This window comes from Argentina silus, assembly GCF_951799395.1.
Source record: "Argentina silus genome assembly, chromosome: X".
NCBI lineage: Eukaryota > Metazoa > Chordata > Actinopteri > Argentiniformes > Argentinidae > Argentina > Argentina silus.
The window spans coordinates 26,796,294-26,822,622 of record NC_139653.1 but is presented as its reverse complement, the minus strand read 5'-3'; the positions used below and the strand labels follow the sequence as shown (position 1 = coordinate 26,822,622).

General features: G+C 43.1%; 1 protein-coding gene across 1 annotated transcript in view; it reads right to left on the bottom strand.

Annotated features, from left to right (window-relative positions):
* dner (delta/notch-like EGF repeat containing) overlaps positions 1–26,329 on the bottom strand; it is a 44,818-nt gene that overhangs the window by 13,967 nt on the left and 4,522 nt on the right. The window contains exons 2-5 of the mRNA XM_083696430.1: positions 8,570–8,893; positions 8,342–8,439; positions 6,454–6,617; positions 1,968–2,116 (exon numbers count right to left, since the gene is read on the bottom strand). Of these exons, the coding sequence (XP_083552556.1) occupies positions 1,968–2,116; positions 6,454–6,617; positions 8,342–8,439; positions 8,570–8,893 (735 nt within the window). The remainder of the gene's footprint in view (positions 1–1,967; positions 2,117–6,453; positions 6,618–8,341; positions 8,440–8,569; positions 8,894–26,329) is intronic.

Sequence of the window (26,329 nt, the reverse complement as noted above, 5' to 3'; positions counted from 1 at the left end):
TTAGAAATCAAGAATCGACGATTTATAAAACACGTAATTCAGGTGAAGTGACGTCACACTAGAATGACTTCACCTGACATAAGACAATGACACTACCATTGATGGCAAGCTAGATTTCTGGTTTATTGGGCATAAATGAACATTATGGCATGTATCGTTATCCTAGCAAAGGTACCCCTTTTAGTAATGTCATTATGATTATCTACCAAGCTTTCACATATCACACCCAAACCACATAGTTTTTATTAAGCCTTTGCATTTATTGATTTGACATCAGTGAATATAATAGCCAAGCTCTGACCCATCCATCCATCCACATCTTAAAACTACTACTGCATGGCGGGCAACACATTCAACAGCTGTCTCACAGCGGCAGCATTTGTTGCTGTTGATGCTGTATCAGCAGCTTAGAATGTTCACGTTAGACTAGCTTTCATTAAACCAGTAACCATTTTGGTCTTCCCCATACATCATCTATTGGCACGTGAATGTGATATTTTATACATTTAAGAAAAACTGTATTACTTATGAACTTAACTCAGCCTTGATGCACTGCTCTGAGACATTACCTGACTGGGCCCGAAAGCCGCATAATCAATTGTGTAGAAATTGCTGTAGGGTCCCTGGTAAAAGAAAACAGCTGAACTAATTGTTTCAATATTCAGGGGATGTGTAGACATTGGCACGGTGAGCAGACATATGAAATGGCATCAAAATCAATGGTCAAACAGCTGAGAAATTAGGCACGGCGATTTGGCATTTTCATTGCTAATGCCGATTGCCCAATAACTGGCCTGGGATAGGTCAGGGACATTCAGATTAACAACCTAGGAGCTTTCTATTGTTAGAGTCCTGTGCACACCAGCATGCCCCCTCCCCTCCAGTCCTCACCCTCTTGTTCTCTCCTCAGCTCCCTCCAGTGAGATGTGCTAAATCACCCTCTCATGCTGCACCCGTAAGGAGGGAAGGAGTGAGCCTCCCCCTCCCTCCAGTACTACTCTCTGGTTCTGGTTTCCTCTCTTCTCTGCAGCACTGCTATGTTCTGTTCTGTATGCCCACTGGGACCCCAGGGAGAGAGGACCACAGGGAGCAGCAGAGACAGAAGCAGGGCTCCATTGTAAAGGACTCTCACTCCCAAACTACACTGCGTTTGTGTCCTGTCGGAATTGCACTTGAGATTTCTGCACCAGGCCCATAACAGAAGCGTGCCGTCAGTCAAAAAGACAAAAGTCAGAGAGACGCTTGAGCAGACTCAACTTGTATTGTTTTTGGCTCGACGACTCTGATACGCACCGCGGACAGAGGGAAATAGACTTGAAGCCTATACGTGTGCTCCAGCCCCGCGAGCCGGACGTGAGGCCATGCTGCTCATGTTGCCTGTGTACCATGTCTCATAGGCAACAGTGAGAGTGATTCAACCGCAGCTGACAGACACTTCCAAAATAAAATCGCGAGGGGTGCGGTGTAGTGGGTCAGTCCCTCAATTAATTTATGCTTCTCCCAGTTCTGTTGGCAATTATGTAATTCCTCTCTCCCCTTGATCTTTTATCTCCTGTCAATATCCTCATGTTGCTATTCAGGCAATACTATTGTTCTGCAATGTGCAATACTGATCCTTTGACTGTAGGTTTCCTGCGTCATCACAAAAACACAAACAACTTATGTTGTTTAAGAGGAGAATCTGTTTCAACACTGTTTTTGAAACTTGGGAACAGCATGAAACACTATCAATCAATCACATGTATGTATCACGTTTTACAAAGACAATTGTCTCAAATTGCTGTACAGCAACAACAATACAAACAATATAAACAATAAAGACGATATAAACCATATGAACTAACACCCAACTGTAGGTTGGATTCAGATTTTAGGAACTGGAATTTAGATTTTCACATATCCCTGAGACAAGGCATTGATTTACCAACCATAGGTGACAACACAAATCTGAACCCTATATATCTTACCACAGGGGGCTGGGTGATGCACTTCCCCTTTCCAGAGCATTGTGGGTCACTGAAGCGGCTGCCAGGTTCCACACAGCTGCTGGCCTTCACAGTCACGTTGAGACGCAATGTGACATCCGAGCCACTGGGATTGCCGACACGCACCACACCTACAACAGGAGAACAACAGTTAGATTAGAGATTGGATAGCTGTACGAAAGCGAGAACCTAGAAAAGAGTGTGTACTAGCCTTTTTCATAGAGCCTTAAGTAACGCTGCACCGCAACTGTTAGCTAAGTTAAACAAACTGTGTTACTCCTACTAACACTAGAATTCACATACTGAGTATTCACAAGTTGAACACGGTCTAGGTTGCTACTTCTTGCTATTTTTTTTTTAATAGCCTCGTCTCAAGAGTCACAATAGTTGTAGACACCCAAAAATGCCGTACAAGGAGAAATTGCATGATTTTAGGTATTCCCATACCTTGTTGCTACAATTCTACTTGTGAGCATGTTTGCTCCCTTCAAGTTGAAACAACTTGATATATGTCAGGTTAGTAAGAAAACAAATTTATTTTACGATATAATTAAGATTAGGTCAGGTAGTGGTCAAGTTTACAATAGTCCCTTGGAGGACCATATGCTGTGCACTTCTCATTGACTTTCATTGGCCTATTGAGAACCATGATTCCTTATATCCTACAATGCACTCCAATATTATCCATTAGCATTGTTACCCCAAAATGCTAACTGTCCCGCCTCTTGGTTTGCATCCTCTTTGGCTGTACGTTAGAAGTACTGATCCCTAATGATGAAGAATCCATGGTGAGTAGACTTGTAAACACTAGAAGACACTCCCCTAAATTAACTGATTATATGGGTGTAGGCCTGTTAAAATCCTTCACATGGTGAAATTATCAAAGTTTTAAAAGCACCTACAGAAATTGGTGTAAGTGTGGTTTGGGGCACTTCATCTATACCTATCAGATGCTTTTATATATTTGCTTTGGACAATGGCGAGTGGGCAAGAAGGAAGGGAGAAATGGAATAGAGGAGCAATGTGAGAACGACTTCTCCCACTCCAAAAGAGTTTCTAAAGCGCATATCTAAGCTACTAAAATCAAAATAGATCTGAGTTAATTTAATGGAAAGGAGCACTAATGATGTTTCAGTAGATCATGACTCATCATGTAATATTTGAGGCCAGTTGATCACGTTAAACACTGAGGATTATCCAAAGCAAGTGGATACCATCATGTGGATTATAGCTAACGTGCCGGTTTTAATATCTAATGAAGATTCACACCAGCTTTGTTGATTATAAGTGACAGTTTTCAACTACTGGTCAACTTGCTAGCTAACTTGTTATTTAGTCTGATCTCTATTTCTGGACATCACGACTTTGGGTCACGTCAGCTCCAACCTGGCTCCTACACATCTTTCATTTAGAACAGGGGACAGAATACTGGCTATCTATTTTGCTAGCACTATGTTCACAAACCCTCGAAAATAAACAATTTCCCATTTTCTTTTATTATATATTTATGGTAAAGTAAAGGGATCAGAATCATCCAAACTTTTAATATGCCCTAAAAAACCCAAAACAACAACAACAGGTGGCAGCGACATCCGACGGGTTCTTCCTGACCGCCACACATATGGAGAGAGAAATTTGTTCAACTTTCTTGATTTGAGTGGGCATAAATCAAACGTTGCTTTTTCATGCTGAAGGGCCGTATCAAACATCATCGTTGTGTAACAGCATTTCCTGGATTCACTGTAAAAATCCAGTCTCTCATAGGAATCCATTGGGTGGCCAGTAGTTCACTTAATCCAGTTATTTATATATTTATCAATGGTCAAATTCAGCGGATGCATCCGCCTCCCAGTGCCACTTTCATCAGGGTGCACCATCAGGCTCTCAATTGAAATGTCTGACTTAGTAACATCTGTTGGAGCCATTTGGGGTGTTTCCTTGGTTTGTTCATTGTTATATTGTGTACCAATTTTCTGGTAATTTGTTGTATGTATTGCCTCCGGTGCAGATTATAACCGTCCTTCTACCCCTTCTAGCCTCAGTTTTGGGAATTACAGGTGGGTGGGGGTGGGTCTATTCCCATTCAGGTGTGGCATGCTGGGTATATAGAGACTGGATGGTATAGGCGTACCTCATGGCAAAATGTTTGGTAAGGGACCAGATATGGCATACAGTAAAAAAAGATTTACACATAAAAAAAATAAAAAAAAGTAAACACATTTGAATCCTCCTTTATCCTTTGATCCTTTTGTTTTAACTTGGAATTTGGTACCTTTGATTGATGTCTTTCACCCTCTACACGTTCTATTTTTGATTCTACTATAAATATTTTCAGTTTTAATTATCAAGCCATCGTTTTCGTTTGGATTCATTGGAATGCATCTCAAAAGTTTCACCTGGTTTTACCAACAGCTTATTTGTTATTTGAAGTTAGAAAGCCACAAAGAAGACCATGTATTGATCCAATTCGCTGATGCCTTCCCAACTCATAGGAAGTCTCACCCAAGATGACTACATGGTAGGGGTGTGCTGGAGTTGTCATACTCATTCGTATCCATTTATAGGACCGAATGATACTCATCCCCGGACAACCAGGTTTTCGATTTAAATGCTTAAAATGTTAGGGCTGCACATTGTGTAAGTCTAACTGCACCAGTCGGTCAGAACTGTTATTGAATGAAAGGCAAGGGGGCTGGCAGAGATATAATGATGACAGACGGAATCCATAAACTTTTGATTACAAATGCAAAGTATATTATATGAATATTGTACAATATTACAATAACACAATTTTGGAAGGTATGCACTTTGAGCTGAGAAGCCACTGCTGGCAGCTACAGAGCCATCTGTATAAAAATAGCCTCAAAGTGAAGATTCATGGTGCATTCGGCAGCTTTAGGAAGAGAAACAAGTTCTCAAGTGTGAAATAACCACTAGATCTTTCCTTAAAGTCGAAGTTCCAAGTAGGAAACTCGGACTGATGTGATGATACCCGAGTTTACAAGTTATGACGTATCCAATGTAACCTTTCACCTTATCGTCAGAAAACAGAAGCTGATTTATCATAGTAAATGATAAAAATGTCAATGATATTCAACTTACTATAAAATTTTCACATAATTAATTGTTAGCAATCACATATGTATGTATAATAAATGTTTGCAATTTATAAATGTCCATTATGGACTGCAAACGTAATCTCATTGGTTGAGAGTTGTCAACTTCAAAAGCATTCAAATGCATTCATTTCGCTGGTATGACTTCACCAACTGGTAGCTACAAGAACCAAACAAACATACCATCACAGCCATTATTAGGAACCTACTCAGAGCCAATGAGAAATGAGTACAGCAAGGACAAGCCATTGACACTGCATAAGACATAAACCAATCAGGAGCCTGGAAGACTGGTGTGTCCCTCACACCTGACCAAATTCCAGTCAGCCCAATGACGTCTGAGGTAACAAACGCCCAGTCACTGCGGCTCTCTCTTCTGTCATGCTCTGCACGTACGCACACACACACAGCTCCTAAATCAGACACATCAGCCGTACTCTCACGGACAAAACAACTTCAACCTCTCTCTCTCTCTCTCTCTCTCTCACACACTTTACTCCCATCAATAGCATCTCTTCAGACAGAGCAGGGTTCTGGCAGAGTGTTTTAAGACATCTCAAGGTCACTCTGCAGACAGGCCAAGACACAGTAGCATCAGTATGGTGAACACGCACAAGGGTCAAGTGAGCATCTACGTCAAAGAGCAGGACACTAATTACCATGCTACACCTGCTGGAATATATTTTGGACATCATACTGAATATTTTCTTTAAAAAGAAAGTTATGTGTGCCCTTGCAAATGAGGCATTATAATCCTGTTTAATGCTAAATGGCCATGATAAATTGGTAGTGATCCAGGAGATTCCATGATAAAGAACGTTCACTGGAGAGTGCTGTTTTGGACAAGGCGCTTTCTGAAATCTGGTGTTGTGGCCGAGCAGCCTTAACATACCACTTGTACATTTTGTGGATATGGACACATTTGCAGCTATTAGGAAACGTAACATATTGTACGTTTTCAGATTTTCAGTGTTCATAGATATTGCTGTTTTTGGTAGACTTTTCATGCATAATTGCAGGCAATTGGGATAATGTATGGTTTACATGTATATTCTTATTAAACATTCTATTTCATTCCAATAAGGGACTTTGAGGCACCATTGACTTTTTAAACATAAAGGATATGGTTTCTCAATCCTGTGCACTGAGGTCATTACAGTAGATGTGGTATTTAAGAATTCATTAATTTTGGATGTGAAGATACAGTAGCGATCTCAAACTGAACACAAAGTCAACATTGACAAATGTGCAGTTAGGGTGATAGCACCATGTGCATGTTTCATATCAGTAGATAGGGGGATGATCATACTGCTCTTGGTTGCTGTAGTGTTGAGGTGGAACAAGATGCTTACTCAGGAAATAGTTTTGTCCCAGGGGGAGAGAGTGGTCCGGGACCACCAGTCCATCTTGGGCCTGCTGGAACCACATGATGGTGCCCTCCAGAACAGAGGAGCACTGGAAACCCTCCTCACTAACACACCACAGAACGGGCGCTCCGCTCACATTCACCAGGATCCTAGAGACAGAGAAAGAGAGGGACAGAGAGATAAAGAGACAGAGAAAGAGAGGGACAGAGAGATAAAGAGACAGAGTGATCTTATGTCTTGGGGCCTATTGATAAGCATTCAACATCAAAAGCCAAAGGGTAATCATTGTCACTAGTCTGCTATTGGGTGACCATACCAAAACCCTATGTTTGACACATGGTCACATGGTGTGAGTAATGACTGTCCTGTCTGTCTTTGTGGGTGTAATACAGCTCCATGTGGTGACTGTGCAGCTCTGAAGGCCAGAGGGATGAATTACAGCCCATGTGGTCAAGGGTCATTGCACATCTGAGTTTGGGCTGATTACTGTAGAAAGTTGCTCTGCACAAACAGCATTAGCAAAGCAGATGCACTCCAACTCAGCACAAGACCAGCCTTTCTTTCTCCTTCTCTCTCCCTCGCTCTCTCCCTTTACTTGTTCTCTCTTTCACTCTCGCTCTCTCTCTTGCTCTCTCTCTCTCACACTCATGCACACAGACAAAACACATGTCACAACTGGCAAGTTGGGCAGCCTATATTAGTATCCTTTGGTCTCTTGGTGTTGTGTTTTAATTAATTTTGTGTAGTGGGTTAGGGTTAGGGTTAGGGATTTATTTAATGTGCCTTTTGATTTACTGCATGTTTTGCTGAGCCATTTTACTTTCTCTCTACCTTTTTGCTTATTGGTTAATTAGTAGGTTGATTGCTAATGGGCTTGGCCTGGCTCGTGTACTCACACCTGCTGCACATCAAGGTAACAAGCTACCCACACTATATGAACTCAGTTGAAGCTCCCAGAGAGCAGACTTGTCCTCCAAGGGACATTGCACTAAGGCAATGCCTCTACCACTGCTGCCATTATTGCTCCAGCCTCTGTTCCTGCTATGGGACAGGCATAGGAAGGTGCCACACATGCACAGAATGATGGAGTGAGACTTTGGTTAACCTGAATGAACCTTCCTGACCCATGCTGTCTTCTGTCTCCATACCAGTTCCCAAGACGGCCCTATCGAGTATGCTGTGGGCTTGCAGTGCATCATCACGCAGTACCCTAACAGATTATACGGACCATAGTTTGTTCGACAGTGTGAGGATGTCTACGAACTGGTGGTAGTGGGTAGTCTGGGGGAGGATAATGAATGTGTCTGTTAATAAATCAACCTCATTGTTGTTTCCTGTGGTAGAGTTGCATTCGGGATCTAAAGAACCTTGTTGGTTTTTGACATACACACACAAACAAACAATCTATTTCTATCTACCCATATTTTGCTTAACCTCTTGAAGCTTACTGAACCTCTTTTGATTCAGTCCACGATGTGGGTGTACTTGTGTTTACAGGTGTAATTATACAACACAGAAACACAAAACAAAAACCTAATTTGCATGCAGTTAAGATCTGATACAGCTATGCTGATGTTGAGGTATTATGTCATGACTCTCATTCACGAAGACATTCAGACTTTTAGACTTCCACCGACCAATACAAATCTATTTATGATGCTTATTGTGTTCAACTGAAATGCACTGCATTCCATGTACTGATCCTTCAGGAGTACAGTAGAGGAAAAGGGGCACCACAGGGTTTGCTGACTCGGTGACAGCCAGGGGCATTACACTCTATTGTGTTTTTTGTACTTATCGTGTGTTGTGCAATGATCTGTATGGATCAGCGGAGTTGTGCCAAGACTAACCACATGCATCACCAGTCTCTTACTTTACAGCCGTCTCCTCAGGCACCTCCAGAGAGAGAGTCAGTGTTCCAGAGGTGAGCTCACACAGCTCTGGACTCACACAGTGCAGCCCCTCAGTCACCTACCACAGGTACATAAGGAAGTACACACAGGTAAACCACAATACCCACACAACTAGATAGATAAAATCAACACAGTCTGGTGGGAGACTTTTCTAAAGAGACATGATTCTCATGAGAGCATTTTCTTACCTGCTCCTTCTCCCACCTCACCACACGAATTCTCTGTCCGGCCTTTGGTTGCCACGGCTGCAGGGTAGGTGAGGCCTGTGTGGTGGAGGGGACAGTGGTTGGCTGGTAGGGATGAGTGGCAGTTGTGGGCGTGGCAGGTGTGGCCTGCTCTGGGGCAGGGGGTGTAGCAGGGTCCCAGTTGGGCATAGGTAGGTCCAGAGAAGGCTGGTCACACCTTTCTCCCTCATACTCCTCACTACACTCACAGGTATAAGCCTCACCCTCACCACTGCGACTACAGTTGCCATGGAGACAGGGGCTGCTGGCACAGGGGTCTGTGAAAAACTGAGAACACAAAGTAGGAGCGTTAGACGATGGGGAAAAACAAAATTATCATGAAAGCACCTGTCTTACCATGCTGTATCATCCTGGCACAGAGAAATCTCTTATTGTACATTATTAACACATAATACATGTATTACCATTCTTACAACTATTCTTGCTTAGGATGCAAAACCAAAAGTAGCAGAGGGTACCGTTTCTACAGTCCCTTTAGGTTCAGCAAATCTGGGGGAAGAGGGTTTGGAACTCTGTGAAGTGCAAGAACTGCATAACCAGTCTAAACCCTCAAATGTAATTTATTACCGCTTACATTATGCTATCATGGTTCATCTCCAATTCCAAATGTTGATGTTTCCATAATTTTATTCATTCATGCCACTCTTGACTTTGAAGTAGACAAGCTGCATGTCCAGTTTTTCATTTGACAATTATCTTCCCCCTCTTCAGGGGTGCAACACAAACAGCTCAGAGCAAGGTTCCACACTCTCATGCAGTCATGTTTTAAATGGACCAAGACAGCCTCTTTCATGGTGGTTTTCCCCATCAATAATTAAATGTATTTGGAGGGCAAAAAACAAAAGCAGCTAAAGGTGAGAGAGGACAAAGCTAAGCAAACCATGTTTACAGTGACACACATTGCCCTGTGATTAAAGGGTGTGAAGGTTATTGAAGGAGTCAATAATGTCTCTCCCAACCAGAGAATTAACATAAGAGACATAACCACTAGAACCTACTGTTGAAGGGGGAGATATCAATTCTGTCCCCTTTCTTGAGATCCTTTCCCCCGGTTACTGTGATCTCTCTGTGATGTTCACAATGTGTTGATGCTGAGGTGTCATATGACTAGGATTGAGGTCTGATTGGTTCTCTTACAAACAGCTCTAAATATAAATATTATGGTTGGAAATCAGGTATAAAACAGAATGTAGAGGAACAGATTATTTCTCTTTGTGTTCTGGTCAGAGGTCCTAGCTGTTGATTTGTGAGTATAGTAACAGATCATGTGGTCTGTCATTTGTTTTTCTATACAAACTCAACAATTCTTTGCACATAGTGTTAGTTAAATTACTTGGCATCAGATTATTAATATTAAGATATGCTTTGCTATTAACAGTACATAGCCAAATTTCCTTGGTATTTCCTTACACTTCGTATTGTAACTGCCAACCTATTAAGGCCCTAGACTGTATACAGGTAGATCCAACCTCAGTCACTCTGTTCATGTACAGATTAGTTCCTTTAGCAAACACTTGAAGAGTCTGCCGACCTGATCACTGGTTCACAGCTCACAGAGCCTGACGCCCAGCGAGAGTAGGACACACTCAGCCTGACGCCCAGCGAGAGTAGGACACACTCAGCCTGACGCCCAGCGAGAGTAGGACACACTCAGCCTGACGCCCAGCGAGAGTAGGACACACTCAGCCTGACGCCCAGCGAGAGTAGGACACACTCAGCCTGACGCCCAGCGAGAGTAGGACACACTCAGCCTGACGCCCAGCGAGAGTAGGACACACTCAGCCTGACGCCCAGCGAGAGTAGGACACACTCAGCCTGACGCCCAGCGAGAGTAGGACACACTCAGCCTGACGCCCAGCGAGAGTAGGACACACTCAGCCTGACGCCCAGCGAGAGTAGGACACACTCAGCCTGACGCCCAGCGAGAGTAGGACACACTCAGCCTGACGCCCAGCGAGAGTAGGACACACTCAGCCTGACGCCCAGCGAGAGTAGGACACACTCAGCCTGACGCCCAGCGAGAGTAGGACACACTCAGCCTGACGCCCAGCGAGAGTAGGACACACTCAGCCTGACGCCCAGCGAGAGTAGGACACACTCAGCCTGACGCCCAGCGAGTGTAGGACACACTCAGCCTGACGCCCAGCGAGAGTAGGACACACTCAGCCTGACGCCCAGCGAGAGTAGGACACACTCAGCCTGACGCCCAGCGAGAGTAGGACACACTCAGCCTGACGCCCAGCGAGAGTAGGACACACTCAGCAGAGGGACGACAGTTTCATCCACTCCAACTCAGAGACAGAACATTGTTTATCATACACCAGTCCAAATATGTGGAAATGTGATCCCTCTTGTGAAAGACACACACACTGTGCACACACACACACAATACTCTAGAACAGCTTAGCTTTTACTACTGAAGTCATCACAGCACACTACCCTGGGACAATTGCCCCAGCTTTATACTAAAAAGGGTACATTGCTAAGCAGCCTGACAAATAATCTGAACTAATACAGTTAAATAATTTTTTGAGCCTTGTTACTAACATTTTCTGAGCCTTGTTACTAAATTCCCACATGTGCAACAAAGAAAAAGCTATCTTTTATGGAGTAATGAATTGCCTAACAAGTTCAAATGATCTATTTTGTAATTTTGTTTTGATTGTCTAAAAGCAGAGAAAGATCGTTTCAGTTTGAAATAAGTAAGGACCACATTAGGCAATTGGCATCATCAATTTGAGGTTGTAGTGGGATGAGCTATAAACACACACACACACACACACACACCATTGATTTAACGAAACTGGTCAGGAGTGGATGAGACAGACCACAATGGCAAACAGAATGAACCGCTGTATCTCAATATCAACTCTCACTGCAGGCTGTGGATTCATTGATTTAGCAAACCATCCTGAATTATACATGAAATGGAGATAGTGGATAGCTAAGATGTGTACTGCAGTTTATATGTGATACATAATGTATACTTACACTAACATACATCATTTCATAAAACATGACAAATTCAAGCCAGATACACAGATTGACAAATATGTATTAATTCAAATTTTTTGATTAATTTGATCCTGAAGGATCCCTAAGTCAATCACATAGTGCTACATGTTGATGTACTGTGTGCTCAGGTCTGGGACAGAGGTATAGCTGTGTGCTCAGGTCTGGGACAGAGGTATAGCTGTGTGGCCTGAGGCTGGGCCAGAGGTATAGCTGTGTGCTCAGGTCTGGGCCAGAGGTATAGCTGTGTGGCCTGAGGCTGGGCCAGAGGTATAGCTGTGTGCTCAGGTCTGGGCCAGAGGTATAGCTGTGTGGCCTGAGGCTGGGCCAGAGGTATAGCTGTGTGGCCTGAGGCTGGGCCGGTGGGTTCAGCAGCCTTGTAATGGTTCATGATTGAACCTGGCCCATTTAGTCAGTTTATCGGCCAGTGGATGTTTGGAGTCATCTGTGCCGTGGGTGTCGCTGCGGTGGAGTCATCTGTGCCGTGGGTGTCGCTGCGGTGGAGTCATCTGTGCCGTGGGTGTCGCTGCGGTGGAGTCATCTGTGCCGTGGGTGTTGCTGCGGTGGAGTCGTCTGTGCCGTGGGTGTCGCTGCGGTGGAGTCATCTGTGCCGTGGGTGTTGCTGCGGTGGAGTCGTCTGTGCCGTGGGTGTTGCTGCGGGGTCAGGTTTAATGGCACAATGGCACCATTGATAGACAGCAATATTTATGCCTCATCACACTGTTGGAATTATGATCAAAAATGAGAAATTGCCTTAGTTGTCGTTGTTTGATTTTCCTGAATTGCTCAATGTGCTGATGTCACAGGTTTTATATTATTTTTTATTTATCTTTATTTTAACAGGGAGTCACATTGAGGCCTAGGTCTCTTTTACTAGGGAGCCCTGTATACACAATTTACAACAATTACAAAAATACAACATTATAAAACATGATCAGGAAAAACGATTATATTATATTCGATTAACAAAGAGGTCCTCGTTCAAAATCTTAAATTACCAGAGGGAAACCAGAACAACCAACTGTAACATACTCTGTAGATTATTCCAGCAGTGAGGTGCACCAAAACTAAAATTTACTTAGATTTACCCAATTTGGTGGAGGACTCAAGAGTTTGGTAAGTTATGTTCTTGTACTTCAATAATGAGGTGAGGTCAGCCGGGAGTAGGGCTTTGTATAGAAAAAGGGAGTAATGGTTCGATCTACGGGACTAGGTGTGACTAATTGCATGTGATTGGAGATTTGACCATGGAGAATCCTTGAGCAGATAGCATGTTTGGTGAGAGCACATGGCTATTGAGCTTATGAGCTGTAGTGATTAAAAGGATCCTGAGAAGATGGCGACTGTCTCCTCGGCTGCAGCACTTCCTGTGCCCCTTTTGATTTCAGTCGGTATATGTTATTTTAACAGGTATGTTTTTAAAAAAAAAATTAAGACAAATATACAGATATTCAAAAAATGTACAGAACTGTATGGAGAACATTAAATTAGCAATTTACTGAATAGTGTTTGTGGAAATTAAAACTGAGAAAACCATGCCTTTTGGAAATAAATTGGTGTTGTCTGACAGTATTCATGTTGAGGAGGGAATGAAGACATTAACATGTATTTGCATCACTCAGCTGCACTGAATTTAACTGTCTCATAAAAGTTTCACCAGCGCCTGAGGCATTTTCAATGGTAGATAAGACACTATTGTTTGTGTGTCTGCAATTACTTTGTTAGCGGGAGACCACTGTCTCATAGTTCAGCTGTAAAGGGATTGGATGAACACAATTACAAAGTCTGCTAACAGCTGAGGAGAACTTTTTTTCCCCCTGATAGATTTCCTGTTTCGTCTATAAAAACAGCTGAGAGTGAAAAGTCTGTCACTACTCATCATGAATAGATACTGTATTGTAAATCTCCTTTTTTCAAAAGTATAATATTTAATTAATTCAACTGAATCCAATACATGATACTGAGCGGTGTTACAATGCCATAGCCATTTGCTTTGCAGAGGGAAAATAAATATGACTGTTCTGGTCCCCATGACGGAGCACAGACAACAGGCTTAAGCTGTCCCAAGATTTTCCATTCTGGAAAGTGGATTATTACCAGGTCTTTATAACCATTACAGTCAACTTATTTTCTACTATTGTCCTATTATCATTTCTGGACAATGAGCTTCTGCAAGGGTGGAGTTATGTCTCTCTGAGAGATCTTACATCACAAACAAACACACATACACACACATACACACGCTAATTTATAATGCAGTTGGCCAATTTAGATTTTGTTTAGAGATTGTATGACAACCTGTAACAGCTTGCAGGGTCTGCAGTGGAGGAGAAACTAGAACATCACCCCGCATTGCGTAACCTTACACAAGCAGAACAAATAACAGAAGAAATGAGGCTGGGGAGAAAAACCTCTGCTGCATCCATTCCAGAGGCCACAGACCCTGCAGCAACCACGTGCACACGGGAGCATGCACACGCACGCACACACACACACACATACACACACACACACACACACACACACACACACACACACACACACACACACACACACACACACACACACACACACACACACACACACACACACACACACACACACACACACACACACACACACACACACACACACACACACACACAAAGCACTCAAGCCCCTATTCTGTCTGTGGAGAGTAGACATGTGAACATGATGCACATGATCACACACAACACCTGGAGGTGAAGGGGGAGATATCAATTCTGCCCCCCTTCTCTTCAAAGGACCCCTCCCCCGATGGGCCAAATGATTGATCTCTCTGTGAAGTTTTACAAGCCCACTCAGGAATGTGTTGACCTAGTGGTGTCATATGGATAGAATTGTTAGGATGAGGTCTCATTGGTTCTCCTTGTAAACAGCTCTTAATTTAAATACTATGGTTGGAAGCTAGATATAAGAGCAGAAGGCAGAGGATAAGTTATTTCTCTTCTCTCTTTGTGTCCTGGTAAGAGGTCCCAGGTTGTTGTTTTGTGAGTACAATACAGATCATGTGGTCTGTCTTTGTTTCTCTCTCTCTCTCTCTCACTCTCTCTCTCTCTCTTTATCCTTTACCATGAGGGTAGAATGCAACATTTATCTATGATGAATTGCCTTGTAATAATTGTATAAGTTTACAGTATTATTAAAGCCTCATTTGATTCATTCTAACATGACCATTTTTCCACTAATCAACACAAACTCAACAATTCTTAGCACATAGTGTTAATTAAATTACTTGGAGTCAGATTAATGATATTAAGATATGGTTTGCTATAAATGTCTTTGTCAACCATCCATATTGTAACTGCCATCCTATCTAGCTATCCCTCTTACACCCTCTCAACATGCAATACCAAGCAGCACTGTGCTAAAATATTCACCAGAGTCCTCCACCATTAGCGGTCCTCCAACAGCCAGACTCATATGCACTATTAATCACAGAGCTCTGGGAATTACTTTACCATCTGACCTATTTGGTCATCAACAGTGGTTCCATTTGGCCAGTGAATATATGCTGTCCAATTGAATGATCACGCAACAACACAGTAGTCGTTTGCTAGTCTAACAAACCCTGCCACCGGTGTTTTATCCTGGGCCCATGAGATACCTCTCAAACCACCCCTCCTCCCAGCCTCCTTTCAGAACACGGTGGAATCTGATAACTCTATTCATGTCATTGTTGATTTTTTTTATATCATCGGCTTTGGGGATGTAGCCTAGTTGGGAATGAAAGCGGTCAAAGATGGCTGCATCTAGAATGTTCCTCATACATTCCAAGGTTGACAGAATTTGTTTTTTTATATTAGTTTCATCGCATTTAGGGGTAAGATGTCAAATCTCTCTTCTCCAATTAGAAACAGTTGAATCCAAACCTAAGCGTGAGGAGGAATCTATTAATAAGAGCTAAGCTGCTCAAAGAACAGTAAAGAGTACCAAATAAACTATTAAGGATGGAGAATTAACAGTGAGCAAGCTGAGGACAAAGGAACCTTCTGGATGGGATCATCAGCTAGGACATTAGATGCACAAGATGTGTTCCTTGTCTCGTCAAGCCTACGTTAGCCTCAGTATGTTGCATCATGCAGTAAGACTGTGTCATATAATCTCCCCTGTAGCCTGTGTTCTGGTCAGTATGTTCTGCAACTGAGAGAACGTTCCAGAACTCCGGAAGACTGCTGTTAGAGCTGAAGTGTCAGGCAACAGAGGTCAAAGGTCATCTTGAGAGTTTGTTGCACCTGCAGCCATTGAATTCGAAATAAAGGCCTAGACAAATAAGTGGGTTGTGATTCTGAGCAATAGGCCACACATTAATAATGATTTGTAATAGTAATAGATCACAATAACCATAGTGATGGACCGGGTATAGCAATAGACCACACTGATTTGTCATGATTGATTGATGCTGTGTTCTTCCCTGCTTAATGCAACACATCCTTGTAACACCATATGCACATATACAACTGTTTAAGCATTTGATGATGCGTACTTAAACTCTTTTTTACTTTGTCATATTCATGGATAACTTCAGTGCCATCTTCATCCAAGTAGAATCTCCTGGAAACGAAGGCCTCTGAAGGCCAGAGTGAGAAGGGTCCATTGTACAACTGTGTTACTAACAAGTTACTTTTTATCTGTTGGTTTATGTATTAACAAAACTGATGTTACTGTTGAGGTTGTCACCAGGAAGTATGGACAAATATGTATGTACCGGTCAACTGAAATCTTACACCAAGGTGGTACAATATGTTGAATTTGATAAAGAGAACCAATTATACTGCAAGATACATGCTGACGTAAATCTAAGTAAATGTAATACACAGGGAAATGCTCTTTTAGAATTTATTGAATACTTGTATGCCGGGCCTGTTTGACCAATAAATATAATCTATACTCAGCAAATCCGTCTGATATTTCTTCATTATTGACCACTTTGAGGAGTCCTTCAGAGCCCAGCTGACTAGTCAGTGTTTCAGACACGACTGTAGTTATAATTTATTAGGGATGTCAGGTAGAAAGCCGAAGTGCATTAAATGACTCTGATAGCTGAGTCTAATCACTTCTGTGGTCAGAGGACACACGCCTCATATGACCTTGCTGTTTCGGCTCCGTCCCTGAGTTTCCCATTTCTAGTGTGGTGGGGATGAAGGGACTGGCGACAGATGGGCCTTGTTTCCATTAGGGCAGTTACTGTAGGTGGACAGTGACTCGTGGGGAGTGGACGAATGTAAAACATAGCAGCAGCATACTGAAATGGGAGAACTTCAATTCTGCCCATATTTTCTTCAGGTGTCCTTCCCCCGATTCTAACAAATGGCTATGAGCTCTCTGAAGTGTCAAACTGAATTCCGATTGGTCTCCTTGCAAAACATCTCCTAATTTAAATACTTAAGTCTATATAATAGGGGCAAAGGGATATATTCATTCTCTTTCCTGTGTCCTGTTGTGAGGTTCTCATCATGTTGTGAGTAGCATTGTTCTGAATGACCTGTGGTCATCTCTCTCTCTCTCTGTCTCTCTCTCTCTCTCTCTCTCTCTCTCTCTCTATTAGAATGTAGCATTTTTCTATGAAGTATTTGCCTTGTAATAGTTAGTATAAGTATACAGTATTATTAAAGCCTCATTTGATCCATTCCATTTGACCTTTCTTGCACTAAATCAGCACAGACTCAACAATTCTTTGCATATAGTGATAATTACATTGGAGTCAGATTATCAATATTAGACATGCTTTGCTATTAACAAAATATAGCCAAAGGTCTCTGCCAAACGTTTGTGTGGAAACTGATATTATTATTAAATGCTCTACAATACCAATATACCAATGTCAGCTGGATAGAAGGTTGGAGCATCACATATACTTTTCATAAGCCTGGTCAAAGCTATTCTTCCCTTTTGAATACTGTTTCCTCCAGGAACAATTTCTGATGTGATCAACACTGTGAACTTAAAACATATTTTTTTTTATAGGCATGTCCACTTTACATTAGCCATTATCTATCAACATTAACTTGAGGCCAAACATGGTGTCATGAAAGAGACTCCTGCCAAACTCAATTAGAGCTGTTCTTAGTCCAGCAGAATGCCAGGGAATGACACATGTCAATGACTGTGAGGGCTGGAGTGACAACCAGCAGGACAAGCCATTCACTAATAGAATCTCAATCTTGAGGAAACTCACGCAGTGAGTTGTTAATTACCACCATACTTTGGCTGCTGTGCGATATCAACAGATACACTTAAAGGGCAATCTGGGATTGGTACATACATTTTTGGACTTATTAATTAATTATATATATATGCATTGATTCTTGAATAACTTATAAATGCTTCATGAGCTTAGTTCAACTGTCATACCCCATCAGAACCACCAAATATAAAGTTGTTGTACTCCATTGTTTGTAACAATGTAATTGTAGAAACTTTATAGCTTCAAAACATGGTTAAAAGCATTTAACATTTAGATCTCATGGGTGGCCATCTGTAGCTCCATCTATGAATTAGAGAGTGGTTACATTTCTCTATATTTCCCCTTTAATATGATCAACAATCATTCAGTTTTAATCTTGCGTTTCTGATCAGATTTCGATCATGTCAGACAGAGTTAGACTGTGAGATGAGGAATGACACCTGTCACTCTGGATGTCTGATGGATAATTGACATACCAGAGGGGGAGACATGGACACTGTTGAGCTGTGAAGGGGGTGCGAATCATGACACCCTGGAGAATTGAGTTGATTGAATAAAGCTTCCTTCCTGCCCCCTGCTGCACAGGGCTCACATGTATCAGCAGATTCTATACCATGGCATCAATGGAGCTGGTAAAGACACTTTCCTCCCATCTGCTTGGCACCTGAAGACCTGCGATCACAGAGAAGAGGACTGCCTATCAGGCTATCTGAGTGGCCAGGGAGCATGCAGACATGAGCTATCCCTTAATGTTCTATTTATTTCTGCACATCAAAGCACTGGCCCTCCCTCACACATTTCCCCCTCTCACCTCATCTACACTGCTCAAAAAAATTAAGGGAACACTTAAGGGACACATCAGAACTTGATGAACGAATTATTTAAGTTGAAAATCTTTACTGATGTACATTGTATAATTTGTTGAGAACAAAATGACGTAACAACGGTCAATGGAAACCAAAATCATCAACCCATTGAGGGCTGGATTCAAAATCACACCGAAAATCTAAGTAAAAAATTCAAATCACAGGCTGATCCAACTTGTGTGAATTTAATCACGGCAACTCATGATGTGATTCAGTAGTGTGTATGGCCCCTGCGTGCCTGTATGCACTCCCGACAACGTCTGGGCATGCTCCTGATGAGTCGGCGGTTGGTGTCCTGGGGGATCTCCTCCCAGACCTGGATCAGGGCATCAGTGAGCTCCTGGACAGTCTGTGGCGGTACTTGGTGGCGTCGGATGCACCGATACATAACGTCCCATAGGTGCTCAATTGGATTTAGGTCAGGGGAACGAGAGGGCCATTCAATGGTATCAATGCCTTCTTCATCCAGGAACTGCCTACACACTCTGGCCACATGAGGCCGGGCATTGTCCTGCACTAGGAGGAACCCAGGGCCCACTGCACCAGCGTAAGGTCTGACAATGGGTCTGAGGATCTCATCCCGGTACCTAACAGCAGTCAGGGTACCGTTGGCTATGACATGGAGGTCTGTGCGACCCTCCAAGGATATGCGTCCCCAGACCATCACTGACCACCGCCAAACCGGTCATGCTGGATGTTGTTACAGGCAGCATTACATTCACCACGGCGTCTCCAGACTCTTTCACGCCTGTCACATGTGCTCAGTGTGAACCTGCTCTCATCTGTGAAGAGAACAGGACGCCAATGGCGGACCTGCCAATTCTGGTGTTCTCTCGCGAATGCCAATCGAGCTGCACGGAGCTGGGCAGTGAGCACAGGTCCCACAAGAGGACGTCGGACCCTCATGCCACCCTCATGGAGTCTGTTTCTGACAGTTTGGTCAGACACATGCACACCAGTAGCTTGCTGGAGGTCATTTTGTAGGGCTCTGGCAGTGCTCCTCCTGTTCCTTCTCGCACAAAGGAGCAGATACCGGTCCTGCTGTTGTGTTGATGCCCTTCTACGACCCTGTCCAGCTCTCCTCGTGTAACGGCCAGTCTCCTGGTATCTCCTCCATGCTCTTGAGACTGTGCTGGGAGACACAGCAAACCTTCTTGCGACCGCACGTATGGATGTGCCGTCCTGGAGGAGCTGGACTACCTTTGCAACCTGATTGGGCTGCAGGTACCGCCTCATGCTACCAGTAGTGACAAGGACACTAGCAGAACACAAAACTAGAGAAGAATCAGTCAGGAAGGATAAGGAGAAAGCAATTGTCTGTGGCCACCACATGCAAAACCATTACCTTTTTGGGGGTTGTCTTGCTTTTGCCTCTCCAGTGCACCTATTGTCACTTTCATTTGCACTAAAGCAGGTGAAATTGATTCATAATCACTTGTGCTTCTTAAATGGGCAGATTGATATCCTGAAGTTTAACTGACTTGGTGTTACACTGTGACGATTAATTAACCCTTAATTTTTTTGAGCAGTGTATAACATCAGTGAACATGCTTCAAAATAGAATTAATTGAAATCACACAAACAATTTAAAACATACAGAATAACTCTCACCGGTCTTTGTATAAATTTTGTATCAATACCCTACCCCTCCTAAAACTGCTTCCTATCTGCCTCCCCTACTGTCTTCGCATTCTCTCCTCCCCTCGTCTTTTTGTAACCTGGGGTTTCATCATCACTTCTCATAAAACCACCCCCCTCTTGTAACCCACACAGAACAGAACTGTACAATAAGACCATCACTCTCTAAGGTTGTTCTTCCTGCACATAACAAGTTCTCTCTAGTTAATAAATAATAAGAAAAAAAAAGAAAAAAAAAAGCCTTCTGGCATTACAACTGCCAATGGCCCCTGGTGTGAGCATTGATTACTTTGTCTTATGATGACTGTTGGATAGATGATTCACTTACTTAAACAAATGTATTTGTTGTAAGTCGCTTTGGATAAAGGCGTCTGCTAAATGCCATAAATGTAATGTAAATGTACATCAAAACAAAGTTTAATCAATATGTTACATGGATACACAAACACAGAGGCACAAACACAGAGAGCACCTCAGAAACATGAAGAGCCGGCCACAGCTGGCTGAGTAAAGATTGATTTAATTCTATATGATGATATATGAGGTGCCTGTTCTCTCTGACCTACATGCACATGCTTTGTTTTTGCCTGAAAAGCAAAAAAAGACCCTAAAACAAATCCACAGTTTGATGTCATGGAAAATGGAACCGGGACATTCTGTTCTAATTTTATGCCGCAATTTAAGATCACTCTTTTTCAGCCTGTACAGTAAGAACGCAGTGGCTAGATACATTTTATCGAACGGGACAAAGTGAAATGATTGAAGCATCAAAGCACACAATCATTGACAATATAAAATAAATTGAGAGCACCTGCCACTATATAGGACAATACACTACATTCTGGAGTTATCAACATAATTTTAATTTAATCATTTGGAATGGGAGTGGATAAAGAGTAATGACTTCAGCTCTAAACTAGAGTCTGCCACCACTTTCCCTAACACACAGAGGAGGCAATGGGCCTGTAGGGTGTACAAATCAGTAGTCAGGCAATGGGCCTGTAGTGTGTATAAATATAGGCATGCATGAAATGAGAGTTCCTGTATGAATGTGTAGAGTGACGATTTTCATGCCTTTAAACCTCAATTATTATTAATTATTGGTCAATACCAATAAGCCGCAGCTCATCATTACGAGTACATATCAAAGGGCCAAAGAATGCTGAAGAATTCATATATGACCAAAACAAATTTCTGGATTAACTTACTCTACAACACTCCAAGTGTATCTTTCCCTTCAAGATTATGTAAAAGCAGGATGTTACAGAGGTAAAGTGATGGCTTCCGTTACAGGAGGGGATGTTGTCCCAGAGAGGATCAAACCCACCCAACCGAGAACCCCAGGCATCCACAGCCCCCCCCTTCACTGTCAATACAGAGGCCCAGCTGCTAATATGGCTAATCACTCTGTTGAACACCCCAGAATAGATACACTCTTCCTGCTCTGGCTCCTGTGGGGACCTTTTGGATTAAGCTCCAGTTTATTGTCTGAGAGACTCAGAGAAGATGTTCAGTACATACCTCAATACACAGAACATACCGGCTCTTATCCCGCATGACCTCATTAACACACTGCTTGTCAAGTAATGCTGACTAAAACTGCGACTCAGTGTGTGTGTGTGTGTGTGTGTGTGTGTGTGTGTGTGTTTTTAAGAATGTGTGTACATGATAACTCCATGGAGACAGCAGGAAATGACTGCACTGTTGCTAAGAGACACCCCCTCCTGGAAGAATGAAGGGCAAAAGAACAGATGATGACACACACTGGCTTGGAGTATCAGTCTATCCTCTTCTCAATCCCCATCCTTTACACACTCCCATTCCATTCGTCAACACACACATGCTTATTGTGTCACATCACATCCATCCTTGTGAGGATAATAATCTGATGGCATACATTCTAATGACTATGGGGGATACTGAATTACTGCTGAGTAAGAGCAGCAGTGTTTTTTCACCCAGCCCTGTGCTGTGATGTAAAGCCTTGGGCCATGAATGATAAAAACAGCATTAAGGACAGACAGCAAGACAACCTAAACAAACCAGGGAGTGAAGTGTCATGGTCTTTCTCTATCCAGGACAGAGACTGCTCTCAGCGTAGCCAGTACAGCGTAAGGGAGCTCTGTCATGTTACTGTATACACCCAGTGCAAACCAGCCACATAACAGAAACATTATTTCGCTCAACCAGGAACACTACTCTCATACTCAGCCTTTCTGTCTCCCATCACTCTCTGCCTGATCATTCTTCTCAGTTCTCCTCTGTTCTCCTTTGTACAAGACAATTGACCATTTGCAAAATCTCATTATGCCCCACCCGACTTAGTTACTGTTGCGGTGTTAGACAAACATTCACCTAGAGATCAGGTATCCAGAGATAAGCAACAGGACCTCACATTGAATCCAGCTTTAAGGCTAGGCACTAGAGTCTACTGAGACTGCTCTCCTTGCTGTCACGGAGGCCCTCCACTTTGCTCGCGCTTCCTCCCTCTCCTCTGTTCTAATTTTTTTTTACCTGTCTGCTGCATTCGACACAGTAAACCACCAGATCCTTCTCTCCACCCTCTCAGAATTGGGCATCTCTGGCTCTGCACTCTCCTGGTTTGCATCCTACCTGGCCGATCACTCTTACCAGGTGACGTGGAGAGGGTCGCTGTCCTCTTCATGCGCCCTCACCACCGGGGTCCCCCAGGGCTCCACCCTAGGGCCCTTAACTGTTCCTCCTTTATACCAAATCTCTTGGCTTGGTAGTTTCTTCATATGGTTTCTCCTACCACTGCTACGCAGATGACACTCAACTCTTTCTCTCTTTCTCTGACTCACAGGTGGCGACACGTGTGTCTGCATGTCTTGCAGACATTTCCACTTGGATGTCAGCTGACCACCTCAAGCTCAACCATAACAAGACTGAGCTGCTCTTCCTCCCTGGGAAAGCCTGCCCTCTCCAAGACTTCTCCATCACAGTAGAGAACTCCACTATGGCCTCCTCCCAGACAGCCAAGAATCTTGGGGTGATCCTTGACAACCACTTATCCTGTATGGCGAACATGACAGCGACAGCACGCTCCTGTAGATTCTTCCCCTACAACAACAGAAGGATACGTCCATTCCTCACGAGAGAAGTAGCACAACTCTTGGTCCAGGCACTTGTGATCTCCCGCCTTGACTACTGTAGCACACTCTTGGTCGGGTTCCCCGCCTCCGCCATCAAACCTCTGCAGCTAATCCAGAATGCTGCTGTCTGTCTCGTCTTCAATGTCCCCAAATTGTCCCACGTCACCCCCCTCCTTCACACCCTTCACTTGCTCCCGGTAGCAGCTTGCATCAGATTCAAGACCCTGGTGCTCGCATATTTTTTTTTATTATTATGACTGATGTATAGATGATTCACTTACTTTAGACAAATATACTTGTTGTAAGGCGTCTGCTAAATTTCAAAAATGTAAATGTATTCATACAAAAAGCAGAAATCTTATAACCCGGTTTGTATAAAAAGCTACGAATGCGACTTGTGTGGCAGTTAGGCAGTATTAGGCATTAACTTTGAGTAGCTACGGTTAGGGTAAGTTGTCAGGGGAAGGCATTAGCATTAAGCAGAAGCAACAAGAATTAGCACAAACAAACAAAAATGTGTCCCAACCACTATTTGAACCAGCAACGATGAGATTGGGGTCGAGGTGTTAACTGCCTTTCTTATTGAACTGCCAGTATAAATGGTCCCTTTCACATATGCTCAATTGCATTCGTAGCTTTTCATATGATCTGGGTCCTAAGATTTCATACAAATAATTTTTTTGCTGATATGCGCCAGATTGGCCATATTCAGCCTTAAGCTTGGTCATAAAAGCCAGATTGGCCATATTCAGACATCCATATGCATGGGACTCTTTCACCCACAGCTCCCCCCATCCGTTTCAGATCAAAAGGGCAGGTGATGTGTGATATGGAAATTAGCAATGCAATCAGCCAACAGCTTCCTCTTCAGAGAAATATGGACTATTCAAGAAGGCATCAACATAAATATATAGAGGTGCACACTACATGATTTTGCCACTTTTTGTCCATCCCAGACGAATTCATGATCAGGGTGAAATCCTTAGAACCTAGGCTAGGATCGGGACGTCGATTGATACTTGCATAGTGTGAGCAGGTCAAATATGCACCATAAATGACTGTTCCATTCTTCCAATCCGGTTTGGACATGCCAATTATTTCTGGACATTTTGGTTGGCGCTCATGTCATGTGAGAGGGTCTATGAACTGATTTCCATAGAAATACAGCTACATGGAACTCATGGCCAGCAGAAACACATGGCCAGCAAATAAACGTGTGGCAAAATACTGGGGGAAAAGTGAGGAAGAGTCGGCTGTAGTGTAGAACCTCTCACGCTGGATGAGGGAAACCATAGCACGTGCAAGTGTTTTCTTTCGGTCGCATCTTTCGGAATGCTGACTGAAAGCGGGAAAATGCCTGAGACAAGGTCATTCTGTAAACCTATCTAAAAATTCTGTAACCCTATCAAAAAACAAAATGAGCAGAAGCTAATGCAAAGCGATTTTACTCGAATGTCTTCAAATCCGAACATCCATAAGGTTACTCGTAGAAGACTTCTAGAACATCCAAATGTGAAAAGTAGTAAGTCTAGTCACAAACGGGGCTACAGCAAGAGGCAAGGGTAATCGCTAAATGTGAGAGGTTCTGCAGTGATTTTTGGAATCTTGGAGTGTGACAGTGACTAAAAAAGGTTATTTGTCTTATTGGAGGACATGGTGCATCAAAGATGAGTGTTTTTTTTTGTGCAGCCTCTTGCAATGTTTTGTTGCGTCCCCCTCAACCTTGGGTGTTGTAAAAAAAAAAAAAAGTGAGGTCAAACCAATCGTGACATTCTGGGATTCAAAACTAAAATGTGTGTAGCCCAAGGAATAAAACCACACAGGTATGGATTACCACTTTTAGTGACATCCACAGCATAACAATTTTCTAGTGGGTTAGGGTTAGGGTTAGGGCTGTACTATACCTGGACATAAGAAGAAAATCAACAAAATATGAGCTTCTAAATGCCAAACTGATCATGGGTGAGTGCCAAAAGCGGGACCATAAGATTGTGAGATTTTGAGATAAAGAGGTCAGGAGGGAGGGATGCCTACAGTAGATTCCCCCAGAGGACACTCTAGAATGTTCTGTGCGGATCTATTTTCACCAGGACAAACCAGAGGTTGACCGGATGAGACAGTCTGCAGCACTACATTCTGAACTGTCAATCTGCATCTCTCTATCATGCAGACTATAGCTCTCAGACCCTCCCCACAGAGCACAGCAAAAAATTGGGGGCCACTGGGATTCAAAACACAAGATTGGACATAAAGAAGGTACATCCCTACAGGATGAACCTGACCACTTTAGCCAGCCATGCCAGAAATATGAACTCCCTATCTACCCAATACCAGCTTTACCCAGAGAAGACCAATCTCAACCGAGTCACACAAATCTATGAATGAGACATCACAGGAGGACTAAGTATGTTCATTCTAGAAGGAGACACAGGATGTTCTGACTGTAATGTAGGAGACCAGTGGAGGGAGATGGCTGATCCCACCAACAAGCTATAGTGCTCCCTGTGCAACATGGTCTCCATGGCAATGCAGTTATCGTATAAATACTTTAATGAGAACTCCCTCTGCATTGAGATAAGAAGCTGTGGATATGTATTACCATATTCTTTGTGGACTCTCTCTCTCCACTCCCTAAGAAGCCAGGAAATCAAAGCAGCTCTGAGACCAAAGGCTGGCGATGTGCATTGAGCTGCCCCTAATTGGATGAGGCTGTATCTGTAGCAGCCGAGCAGCCCAGAGAGACACAAACTGACCACCACTCTGACAGCCTCTTCCCCTCACTCAAATTAGCATTCAGCACAGACCCCCCCCCCCCCCCCCCCCCCCCCGTTAATGACGAACAGCTCAGGTTGTGAATAACCTGCCA